This window comes from Pempheris klunzingeri, chromosome 6 (genome assembly GCF_042242105.1).
Source record: "Pempheris klunzingeri isolate RE-2024b chromosome 6, fPemKlu1.hap1, whole genome shotgun sequence".
NCBI lineage: Eukaryota > Metazoa > Chordata > Actinopteri > Acropomatiformes > Pempheridae > Pempheris > Pempheris klunzingeri.
Window position 1 is genome coordinate 21,792,574 of NC_092017.1, and position 12,786 is coordinate 21,805,359.

Below are 12,786 nucleotides of genomic sequence, written 5' to 3' on the forward strand. Positions count from 1 at the left end.
CTTTAATCCACTAGAGGTGAGGCGATATACATCACCTCTAGTGGATTAAAGTTTGCAATACAGTAGGCCTGTAGCTCACTTCTAGTGAGTGGCCCAGCCCTTTGTATATTTTTCTGTAAAAGTCTGGACACCCCTGGTCTAAACCTTACTAATCAGATGCCTTCTGGCTCCAAAATCAAGATGAAAATGCCAAACTCGAGGCTTCAAAGCGTTAGTCCACCAGTGTCACAATAGTGATGTTCACTTCTCATATAGTCTATGCTCAGGACCTTCTCAAAGTTTCTCAAAAGCACATTATGTAAAGCAACAACCAGGCTGACAAATCATCTGTATTGGCAATAAAATCCGCCTGAAATGAATCATTATGCAAGGAAATACATTAGAGGGGACACAGAGGGACTCTGATTACATTTCAGTTACTCCATATGTGGCAAAGCGCTGTGCAGGGACTCAAAACTGGGTCATAGGACAATTAGGATCAACTCCAAAAACATGATATTGTGGGACAATCAAAATAGTGCCTCCTCAAACAAGGACACGTGGCAATGCACAACATTAGTAGTGTAAATTTACATGAGCTGCCTATAAATCCAAATTGTTTTGGTAACTTGGCAGTACATTAATCAGCACAAATCCAGACAATCAATGAAAAATAAATAGAAGATCAGCATGAATATGATGAAAGCATAATTCATGGGCATCCTCTTACCGAGCAGGTGATGACACACACATTCTTGGGATTCTGTTTGAGCCAATTGTGCATGTTCTTACACACGGCAAACAAGTTGTGAAGGCTGGGAGCCTGGCGAGAAGGCCAATTGCACTCCGAAACCTGGAAGGGTGTTGGCACAAGAAATAAGAGCGGGAGGAAGAATGAAGAAGACAGAAACAGGAAAAATAGCAGAGAAGAGGGCAGAGAGGGCAAATGAGGGGAGCAACGAGGAGAGACAGGGGAGAGAGGAGGGCGGTAGAAAGGTGAAGAAACGGAGGAAGAGTTTGAAATCCATAAATAAAGACAAAGTGGGGGCAGGGGGGGGGAAAGGAGAGGTGTGAGTTAGCAACAGCGCTGCAGCAGCAGAGCAACACAACACCAGCTGCCATGATGAGTCACTTGCTAGAGATACAGCAACTTCCACAAGCAGACAGGGGGCCATCTAGGCCACGTTAACTCCACAGCTTGACTCCTCAGCTTTCTGGGATGGTTCTGCCGGCGTTTGGCTTGTCTTTTATCTATAGAGATCCCATTTAAAATTACAATCTTTAATGGCATTTCAGCTAGGACAGTTGGACTGGTGACCAGTTCCTCTACAAAAAAAAAAAAAAGAGTTAATTGAGGCTCTATAATAAAGTGGTTAGTGTATCTTTAAAGCATGGAAGGCTAATGCTATGCTAATCATCTCACTGAACACTGAGTAGTAGAAGCAGTAATGCCTTAAACACCCTGAGTTTTAAGTTGTGCAGTCATGAGTTGAGATGATGTGTGTCTCAATTAAAACTCATTTGATAATCAAATAAAAGTACTCTGTAATATAACTCTGCAGCTCTTTGAAGCTCTCAGCCACTTTCACCTTTTTCTTTTGCACCTCTGTTCTGTGTAATTGCCCCCCAATGAGTCTTACTAAAAACTCCATATGTGACCATAGCAAGCACCCTAATAAAAACCTTCATGTAAGGGAGCTACAGTAAGCAAGTGGTTGGTGCAGACAGTCGACAGCAGGCATTAGACATTAAACCTGCATTAACTGCATTTTAGCCAACTAGGGGCAGCAGAGACTAGCTATAAACACAACATGATATATTATCACCTTTTAGGTTGATGGGCATTCATTTGGAGCTGCAACATCAACCATGTACGACTTATGAAATTGATAATAAAAACGTGTTTAGCTGCTACATGCTCCACTATGTCGCTAACTTTGTCTGTCTGCTGTTTGGTGGCATTCAGCAGTTTTATCACAGCTTCATAAGAACATAAAACCAAAGCAATAAGAACGATGCTTAATGCAGAGCTCTGCGTAATTCAGGGTCTGCGGGTTTGTTACTCCGAGCTCAATGACTTACTACCCAGTGAACAAAAAATACTAATTGTAGCTTTAATGCAGGAGTGGCGAGCTATGATGGGTCCAGTTAGGGAAAATCTAATAAGAGGCTTCACTCTGGGTGCCTGTGTAGTTTATGAGTACATGTACTGACAGTCACGACTTAAAACATTGGCATTCAAATGAAAATAGCCAGCAAACTTTAAATAAGCCCTTGTATCTTACTCTAGTGTTGTAATGTAATGGCTTCATGCAGTATCACACTCACCCTGTTGGAGAATTTGGCGCCGCGGTAGTTGCGCTGCGATAGATTGAAGACAGTATAGTGGTCGGCATGGCGACTGTCGAGGAAGGAGCGAATGTCCTCTACGTGGTTCTGGTAACCGATCTGCATTGACTCCGCTGGATAGGTCATCACTGGAAAAAAAAAAAACAAACACTGTTCAGATGTTTTGAAGAATATCATGCAGTGCAGGGGAAATATGGAGAGCAGGTCCACATTCAAGCATGACTATCAGCAGTTGCACACAAAGCATTATGGGTTAAGGCCCTCAGGTGACAAATATCCAGCTGACTGTTCTCTTAAGGGCACACTGCTGTTCCACACTCATATGAAGCCATGAGCAAATTCAAAATGAAAGAGGAGGACAGAGGGTGAAGGTGAGATTATGCTTCTATGTATGTTAATGTCGCCTTACGGGCTTTAAAGGCAGTTCTGGACATTGTGGATCATAAAGATGTCTTTGACTTATTATTTCTGGTGACAATGTTAAAGTGCATCTATACACACAGCTCACACATGATCCATCCAAATGATCCATTACCTATGATCCGTGACGTGATGTAGGCAATGTCCAGCTCCCCTTTGGTGTACCTGTGACAAAGACAGTTACCATTGGAGATTATTTCAATGATTCAATCAGACAAGAGAAAAGGATTACAAGGAAAAGATGACCTAGACAAAGAATGTCCACCGACACCCTGACAAATCTTTGAAATTTGCTCAGTATTTGCCAAATGTGTCGTATTACTGGTACACTGTTACATTCGATACAACAGGCACTCGCGTTTCTTTCAGAAAATGTAAGCATTGACGCTGAGGCATCAAAAGAAGCCATGTGTTTGAAAAATATCAGATCATTAAAAAGAGCCGATCAATACATGAGAAGCACCCAGAAGGTTGATCCACCTCTCCAGCCTCCTGCGCTGCTGTCGGCGCATCAGGCTGCATGTCATGCATACCCAAGTAATGAGACTCAACAGGCTTTAGAGCAGAAGCTTCCATGTGCCAGGCTGTGGTGACGTTTTTTAGGCTGGACTGCTCCAGATCAAAGGAGCACCATATGTGAATTCTCCAATTGAGCATCATTGCCTTTCACTGCCAAATTTATCTATTCCATATGGAGTTTTTTTTTTTTTTTTTAAACTCAGAGAGCAGCTGCAGTGCACACACACACATACAAGTAATCCACTACTGCTGAAGCATTGAAGCGATGGAGAACAGGGTTTATGAAACACTATGAAGCAAGTGCAGCAGTTTTGAGTTGGAGTGGGATTTGTTTTAGTGGACTACAGACTCACAAAAGTGATTTGTATTTTAAATAATCAATCAATTGGGTTTTCTCTCACAGATCCCTGATACGAGTCTGACAATTATGCAAACCACACTTCAGACTTCTTTCTTGTCAGCTGCACCTGAAAACACATGTATGATAATATCTATTTAAAAAAAACATCAAGAGCAGCTACCTTGAAACAGCTTAAATAATTTAAAACAAATTGTGCTCGACAAGATTATGTTCTTTGGATGGTGATGAAATAGTTACCAGTTTCACAATAATCCACGATAAAATTCCTGATGGTTCATATTGTCGTTTCAAATGTTAATTATCATTAAAATCATGATTTAAAACCGCGTTTATATTACCACTGGTTGAAAAACTTGCAGTTAATACTCAACCAAGGTAAAAATAATCAACAGATGCAGGCGTGGAGGTAACATGGGTTCTTTTAGCATCAGTGAAAACAAGGTTTTTCAGCCTTCACTCTGAAGTGTGGCCATATTTAGTTTTTTATTGGAGAGCTGAGGGAAACTTTTAGCAAAGACGGTCACCCTGTCTGCAGAACACACGGAAGCCGCTGTGAAAGGGGACACACTTTGAATCTTATGACTCATCTCTGTGATCTACACCCACTATGGCGAATGCGAAGTAAGCTAACTTTAACTCGATGCATGACTTGGAAAGAGGGTAAAATGTCATGATCTGTCTGTCTAACTTGATAATAGCTTTGTCAGTGGTGTAGAGCGAAGCTTTCGGTGGTACCTACTCTTGTGAAGACACTACACGTTGTTCTGTTGCAGTGTGTCGTGTGTCTGCAGAATCTATTCACCCACTGCACAGCGTGTCAGTACTTTTTGAACATTTTCAACTTTTTTGGACACGATAATACTGATAACTGCAATAATACTGACAGTGATAAGACTTTTTCATATTGTTTCATCTGTAATCTTGGATAAGAAAAATACGGTCTCATCATACTAAAATGAGAGTTAATTTGACAAGTTGACAAAAAATGCTTTTAGCCAACAGCAATCAGCAGACAGCTCAACTACCCACTGTAGTGCAATTATCAGGCAAAACACATTAGTAGGCTAATGTGTATCAGATTGAGTTGAGTTGTTGCCTACTGTGAAAATCCCCCAAGCAGGCCTGATCTGGGGCAGTCCTCTCTGTGTGGTCATGGATGAGTGCCATATGGCCCTGATGCAATCCTAGACCTGGTTATGTAATGCAGTGCTACTCAACTAGTCTGCTTCGAGTGAGAGCAGTCTTGGAGTGTCTTGAGATTTTCTCTAGTGTTCTACATAAACGCATTTTCGGATATATTGATCCTCCTTACAGCATTGTACACGGAAAGTCCCAAAAACGATTTAATTGTCATTTGGCATGGCGGACAAACAACTTGAGTTAAAGCCATCGGAGAGAAAGGTGGGAGGAGACTCCTGTTGTGTCTGTAAGCCCCGGATAATGAAGTAATTGGACCACAGTTCAGGTTTCTATTTACATCCAATTCTGTGTATTTATCCCTGAGTGAAACTGCAGACTGCAGGTTTCACTGAGTGGTATGAAAGCTGAATGTGTGGACTGTGTGCTCCCACTGAAGCCACTATACAGATATACTTTTCTTAAACTTAATGAGAGGCTTGCAAAAAATAATTATTTCACCTTGTCCAAAACTGTGGCGATGAGATTTCTACAGGACACCAGCACTGTGTGAATCTGTTTTTCCTGCTTCTCTCCTGAATTAGCTAGTTGGCTATTAGAGGAGAGAGGCAGGTCAGGTGTCAGATTTAAATGGTCATGGCTAACAGCCATGGAGTGTGCACACGAGCAGTCTCCCTGACCTCTTGAGGTTAGAACTGCAGCAATTAAAATGTACTGCAAGGTGTGGTACTGAGAAATGAATGAGGGTGGAAGATCGGAAAGAAGGGCACTGCAGTATTTTCTTCCCTTTTTTTAATGGAAGTAATGGACAGTAAATGATGGATACAACGAACTATAAACTAAACTATATTTAAAATGAAGAATTTAACCATAGTCTGTATACCAGGAGTTCAGTGGCAAAACCCTCAGACGTAAGATTACACAGGCAACATTAACGTTCATCCAACCATTTTAAAATGTATGTGCAAGTGAAAATAATGGTTGTTTTGCAAGTGAGGAGTTCATTTGCAAAAACACAGAACAAAAACATGGCAGCCTGTAGGAAAATAAATAAACCCCTCAAGTGTAAATCACTGGCAAGAGTTAACCATATTAAACTTTCCTTATTAATATACTTATACTCCTGGTTCCACTTCACTGAATGGAAAATGGAAGTCTCATCCCCTCTGAATAATGAAATAATACATGCATGAAAATTGGTACAGTGGCCTTTTTTTTAGCTGAAGAAATCTCCAAATGTACTGGCTATAATTTCTATTAATTATTTAAGCAATGTGGCATAAACAAAACGATTAAAAGAAAGTGTAAAAGTAATAAACATCTCTTTGCTTGATGTGAAAAAAGTTTTGACGGCACAAAGCAATGGAAAGTAAAGTTGTGTTAAACTTTTAATTTTATATAGACAGCCAGCCTTTCGATGCTGATATACTAGATCAGCTGTGTTGTGCTTGAGGGACGATTTAACTGATTTTTCAGTTAACCTATACCTTTGTGAATCTCTTGTTACTGTGCTACTTCATTTTTTTCAACACCTTTGGTCTAACTTCCTCTTGCTTTGGTATCTCATCTCTTCCAATTGAATCACTATGATTAAATTTGCTGTCCGTACTGATTCTCACAGTTTTACAGTTGCGTTCAGTAAAAACCTCAAAGTCCAACTACTGCCTTCAACCCTTATTTGAAGTATGTTTAGCTCACTGCATAGCTGTGTACTTGCAAACCTAGTGAGGCCAGAAGAGTGACAACAAACACACACACACACACACACATTCACATGCAGATACCCACAACCACCAGCAGTCCCTGTTGTTTATGTTTTCTGCTGGAAAGTAAACATCAGGAGCATGAAAGCCATTTAAGGCCAGATTATATCAGTGAGAGGTGCTCAAACCAAGTCTCCAGAGATTACACACACACACACACACTCAAACAAATACAGAGTAAGTGGGTTAGATCCTGATGGATATTATATTTGGCTTGTCTACATTACTTCAATGCCTCTCTCCAAAATTCTCTATTTTACAGCCTTTTTTCTGATTGAACAGCATTATTATAGAATATCTGTTCATAGTGGAAAGTTGAAGAACAGAATGACAATATAAGAGCTAAAAAAAAAAGCAGTGTCCAGATAATGTTTGCGCTGCAACCCACTGACCCCAGGGCCCGATTTAACATCTTTTCCCTCTTCCCTCTGCCCAAACACCAGATCCTGATTCATTTTGTCACAATTCCCTTGACTTGTTTTACCTAAATTATCCTAATTGACCAAGAGATACCCTGGTGTTGTGATTTGTATATGAAAAATGATAATATGTGAGAGAGGACTGATGAAAACCAGTGAATGTGAGAGAGACTGACCAGAATGGAGACAGAGATGAATGTGTGTCTGGTTGAGGGGGGTGCTGGGGGGGGGGGGGGGGGGGGGCAGTCTGGGTGCAGACCAAGGACACTGTGCCTTTCACAAACCCAGATCAGCCATCCAGACTCCATCTCCGTTGTGTTTCTCACAGACAGAGGAACACACAGTTGAGCTTTGTTGCCACATTGGTTTCCCTGCAAAATTTCTCCTCAGCCAGGTAAACAAACAAGCAGGCTGCTTTAAATAATTCAGCGACAGCCTTTTGACTTGAATATAGATGAGAAAGAAACACAGAGGAACCAATCAAGTCTAGTTGGGCTGTTAAAACAGGGCCTGGTTAACAACTGTGCTCGCAGGGGTTTTGCCTTATATCCAGCATGCTCAGGGGAATTTCTACTGGCGTCGCCAAACTTGGATGAAAACAATCTGTTTGAGAAGTCACACGTACTCAACCTCCGAAAGCAATACTGCTGACCTAGAAAACCTTCAAGCTGCGAAAAAAAAAAATCCCCTTTTACATGAAAGCATTGACATTTCTGCCAATGGGATAAACACAATTTGGAATAGATTTATTGAAACTAGAATAAAAATAAGGCCACCACAAAACTGCTTCTTTGCGTCTGATTTAAACCTGCATTCATTTTTTTTTCCCACTTTAGGGCAGTGCAACATGCTATAAACACATCAGTGACAAAATATTACATTAGAATTTATTTTTCCACCCGAAGACTGTGTCCAAGTCCATTATTGACTTTCCTTTTAGCTCTGTTTTGGTTTCCACCCTCTCCTGAGTGAAATTTCAGACTTTTTAGCTGCACAATGTTCACAAACTGGCAAGTTTTAGACTTGTTTGTTGTCAGTTACAGCTGATTGAATATGACCAAGTTTCAGCCTCATGGAGCAACACAGGTAAAGAACCAATGAGCAACACAGAAGATCATGATACTACATCTATATAATCCTCATCAAGCTTGAAACTGCTCATGTAGCTCAGTTCACATGATGTTTATCTATTTATGAGGGCAGTAAAACTCAACAGTCGTCTTTTCTGTCCTTCCATTTCTAAATAAAGCTATTCAATGTAATACATACAGCAGCACAATTAACTCTTAAGTGTGTCAGATCCCAGCAGTATAGTCCATGTTGTCACTTGTCACATAATGGTGAAAGAAACCTGTTTAATTAGTTTTAAAGTGCAGTTTGCTAAATTCTGGCACATTATAGTGCCGCTGGCCAACTACCTTTCCTTTCTGAGGTTTTCAGCTGGTTGCCACGGTAGCCTGCCTCCCACCACCCTATTATTCCAACCACCCACTCACGCATACATATACAGTTCACACAAACACACACCACCACACACGGGGCCGTAACGAAATGAATCCTTCTGTATCAGCAGTGCACTGGCCATTTGGCACAATGAACTGCCATGAATAATTCAGCCAGGAGAGGAGCGATAGATGGCAAAGAGAGGAGAGGAGGAAAGGTACAGCCGAGTTGAGAGGCGAGAGTCGGCCGAAAAACATGCGGGAACGACAGGGCAGGAGAGTGGGAGTTTGCCAAGATGTGAGCAGCAGAGGAGGGGAGACACAAGAGAATAATCACGATCAAACTTGCTGAGTCAATAGTGAGAGAGGAGCTGTGTGTGTGTGTGTCTTTCTGACAATACAGAGGGTCCTTTGTGCTGCCCTGTGCAGATGCCTGTGCACAAAAACACTGGGACGACCGAGCCGTGCCAGACTCTGCTACCTCCCTCTTCCCTCCCTCCCTCCATCCACACTGCTCTGTTTCACTTCTAAAGCTGACGGAGACTCATTTTACACTGTAACCAACAGCTGAAACAACAATCATACATTTAATGTTAGTTAGATGAACGGGGGCAACATCCAGCTACTTTTATATTTGAGCTACGTTTCTGAAAAGCATTCATTGTTAGAAACAGAATTTATTACGGTAATATCTAAAAAATAGTAGTCATAGATCACAGATGTTAAAATATACAGTGTAGGGTGTAATCATGTCTGTGCAGTGTGCAAGGAAAGATTCATGCTGCTATGAAATTGTTACTTTATAAACTGGTCCAAATTTTAAATCACTCTTTATATGAGGGTTCTTGCTACAGACACTTGTAGAATAACAACAATTTTTAGAATTTCATTTAATGTCACACTGTGGCTCCAATACCGTCTGCAGTTTATGTCAGACTAGTCACTGGTGTATTCTGGTCGTTTCATGTTGTATTCTGATTGTTTGGTTTGTAGATGTGGGTTGTAGCAGCTGTCCCGATGTAGGATTTTAGTCCTCGCATTGGTCACTGAACACATCTTACAACACAATCTCAGACTCTGGCCAATTGACAATCAAAGCCATTTCACTCACATTTGTCATTGTGGTTAACACACAATTGCACAATGTAAAAGACCTTACAATTCTCAAGGATTATCCTCATTGACACACAGTAACTTTGATATGAAGAAGCCAAATCCAGATCCAACAAATATCATCCCATTTAAGGAAAGGCTGGAAGGACGGAGCTTGTGACCAGATTATATTTGTCTGAAGAAAAAAGGGGATAGCGATGCAGAGGCCAAAAGAGAAGAAAACATAAAAGAGAACGAGAGGTCCTTGAGGGAGAATCCTGTTAGAAACTTAGAGCCCTCTGATCACAGCCTTGGACTCTTCCATATCTAGTTATTCCTAGATAGCATTCCTCATGTATTGTTACACACCAGCAGGTTACATGTTCAGAGGGTTTTTTTGTGATCTCACAGATGTTGACAGTCGTAGCATCTCTACCACAAACACGGCTCTGCGTCTATCCTTTTTGGACGTAGGCATGATAAGTCGCATTTGCAGTTATCAGTGGGTGCATCGTGTATATTAAGGCTGAGGTAACTCACGTGGCAACCTGATGCATGACCTTGGTGGAGGTGTCTTTGAGCGTGTCCTTCAAGTTGTCCTTAAAGTTGCTGAAAAACTTCCCGGCTCCTCCCTTCACCATATCCAACAGTCCTCCACCGTAATTGGCATCCATTTCTGGGGACAGAGGAGAGACAGAGTTTTAGGACACGAAACACACACACACACACACACAGATGTACACAGAGGATGCAGACAAAGAGGAACATTTTACAAATGTATGCGATGCCTATTGAATCAACAAATTCCAAAGTGGAGTTAGAGGTGTTTATGTGACTTCAGTGATGAACATGGGTCACTGCACAGCATACAAAGTAAACACAAGACACAATAAAATGCATACCATCTGGACGTGTATACTGCTGTGTTTGTGTGACTGTGTGTGTGTGTGTGTGTGTGTGTTCTTGTTTTTGCTACATAGAGAGGACCAGAACAGTTTTTATAACCAACAAAGTGAGGACATTTTGGGTGGTCATCACAACTTCAGAGAACTCTTTTAAATGTTAAGACTTGGTTAGTTGAGGTTTGAATTAGGTTTGGGTTAGAGTGAAGGTTAGCATTAGGATTTAGGTGTGATGGTGATGGTTAAGGTAAGGGGCTGGGGAATCCATTATATCAATGAGGCCCTTATAAATACAAACGTAAGTAAGTGTGTGTGTCTGTGTGTGTGTGTGTAGTGACTCAAGTGTCACATCTTCTCCAGTCCCCTCTGGTGATGCAAGATTCCTCCTCCTTCCTCTCTTCCTCTGTCTCTCCCCTTCATATATCCACAGATAACAACCACAGCGGATCACATGAGATGTAGCTTTGCACTGCTGACAAATCTAAAGATAACAGGGATTTTCAGCATTTTCTCTTTGAGTCTCTTCTAAGCGCCTGGATTCATCAAAACCTTCTTGTACTCCCGTCTACAGGAAACAACCCCGCGGACTGACCAAGAGTCAATCATTTTGTCCTCTTGCCTTTCATCTGAGTGAAAGAGTCAACAGAAACTGTTTTCAACTCGCTTCACACCGCACTCGCTATAAACAATCTCGATTGGCCTCAGAAACATTTAGGAGAAAACACAAGCAGTATCTCTGTTGCATAAGATGTAGCATAACTATGTGCACAACCCCTCAATGCATGACTGCAGATAAAGCGTACTGCCAGTAATGGAAGAAAAAACCTTGTTTAAGGGGAGCTGCTCAAAACATCTCCAATTATCCAGAGGAAGGCTTCTTCATTATGATAACATTATGACCTTCTATGACTCGGGGTCATACCTATACATCCATTTGGTTACTGTTTGAAATGTCAAGTTCAGGTGCGAAAGATGTTCAGAGTGTCCCAGCCATGTCCAATTAGTGAATACTGGGAGAAGGTAACACAGAGTATGACATCGAGGTAAGGCCGATGGTACATTGTGATGAAATAGTATCGTGTCTTTAGCTGATAGGTGGCTGACATTTGTGTGATGTTACTGCCACTAAAACATAACCGGAGAGGAGCAGCTACTTGGCCATTACAAGCCACTTTTGTTTCATGCTGGTGAGCTGCTGTCACTTATTCTGTGTAGACATCGTAGTTACACTGTACTTCCAGATTAGTTGTTCGTCATATGTGAGAAAGCCATTATGAGTGTCTTTCTCTTTGATGAACAAATAACCAAATTATGACGTTGGGCCAAGCGCAGGTCTACAGATCTTAACAGCAGATTTTCACACTTAGGCATATAATCACAAAGACTGTCTCTGAGGAAATCCATCTAGAGAAAATTGCATGCTGCTGAGGCGACGTTTCTTGATTACTAAAAAAACAGTAACTGCTTTAAACATTGTTTTCTCTCTCCCTCAAAAACATGACTTGTCTACTACTGATCGCTCCTCCTTCACCACATTTTTAGACGATTCGTCACAAACTTCCAAATTTAGACTTTTCATCTCTGGCTGCTCGGTATTGAAATGTGTGACAGGGATTTTTTTTTTTTTTTGTCAGACGAATAAAACTCCTGCTCGTCGCACTCAGCATATAATCAAGACATTTCTCAAACTCAAACAGAACCTCGCCCACAGCAATCAAGATGACCACTGTTAAATCAGATCTAGCCAACTGAATTACAGGAAATTTGTGTGAGAGAGAGATCCGGATTATCTAAGATTGGGCTTTAGACTAAAAAACAGAAAACCTGTGTAACAAACATGGGATGCGGATTAGGGAAGGTCCAACTCAAACTATTCCATTACGGGAATAGTGGGATCCAGTGTTTTTGGAGCTTGACCCATACTAAAGGCTTAAAGTCAACATATCTCAAGATATCTAGTCCTTTGTAAAGTGTGTCCTTTATCCTGAGATTTTAACATTTTTTAACTAAAATGAACAGCTGTAAACCACTAGAAGTGGAGTTATGCAGTTTTTACATGAAAATACGGGCATGGAAACACAATATGAATGGACCAAAAATAGTTTAAACCTGCACCACTCATGTTATCACATCTGTGTCTTTTAACCTTGTAACCTTTGGCAGCGCAGCACAGTACCGTCCTCGGATTTTTGCAGTGAAACTGCTTCATTATTTACCTGTACAGCAGACAACACTCTTCAGAGAAAAAGTAGGGAAGATAAAGTAAAGGGTGCACACCCCAGTAAACACCATATTCTGCTCAATACACAGACAATAACCCTGTACTCTACTGCTGACTGAAGTAACTTCAAAGTCATTTAATTTGTTGGTTGCATCCTGGGCTGAGGCCATACAACCACCACC

The 12,786-nt window shown here is 41.2% G+C and overlaps 1 protein-coding gene across 6 annotated transcripts in view; it reads right to left on the bottom strand.

Annotated features, from left to right (window-relative positions):
• Positions 1-12,786, bottom strand: part of dnajc6 (DnaJ (Hsp40) homolog, subfamily C, member 6) — a 38,429-nt gene that overhangs the window by 15,820 nt on the left and 9,823 nt on the right. For all 6 annotated transcript variants that reach the window (XM_070832390.1, XM_070832389.1, XM_070832388.1 and 3 more), the window contains 4 exons: positions 10,022-10,157; positions 2,864-2,913; positions 2,308-2,456; positions 710-832 (listed from right to left, as the gene is read on the bottom strand). In XM_070832390.1, coding sequence (XP_070688491.1) covers positions 710-832; positions 2,308-2,456; positions 2,864-2,913; positions 10,022-10,157 — 458 coding nt within the window. The remainder of the gene's footprint in view (positions 1-709; positions 833-2,307; positions 2,457-2,863; positions 2,914-10,021; positions 10,158-12,786) is intronic.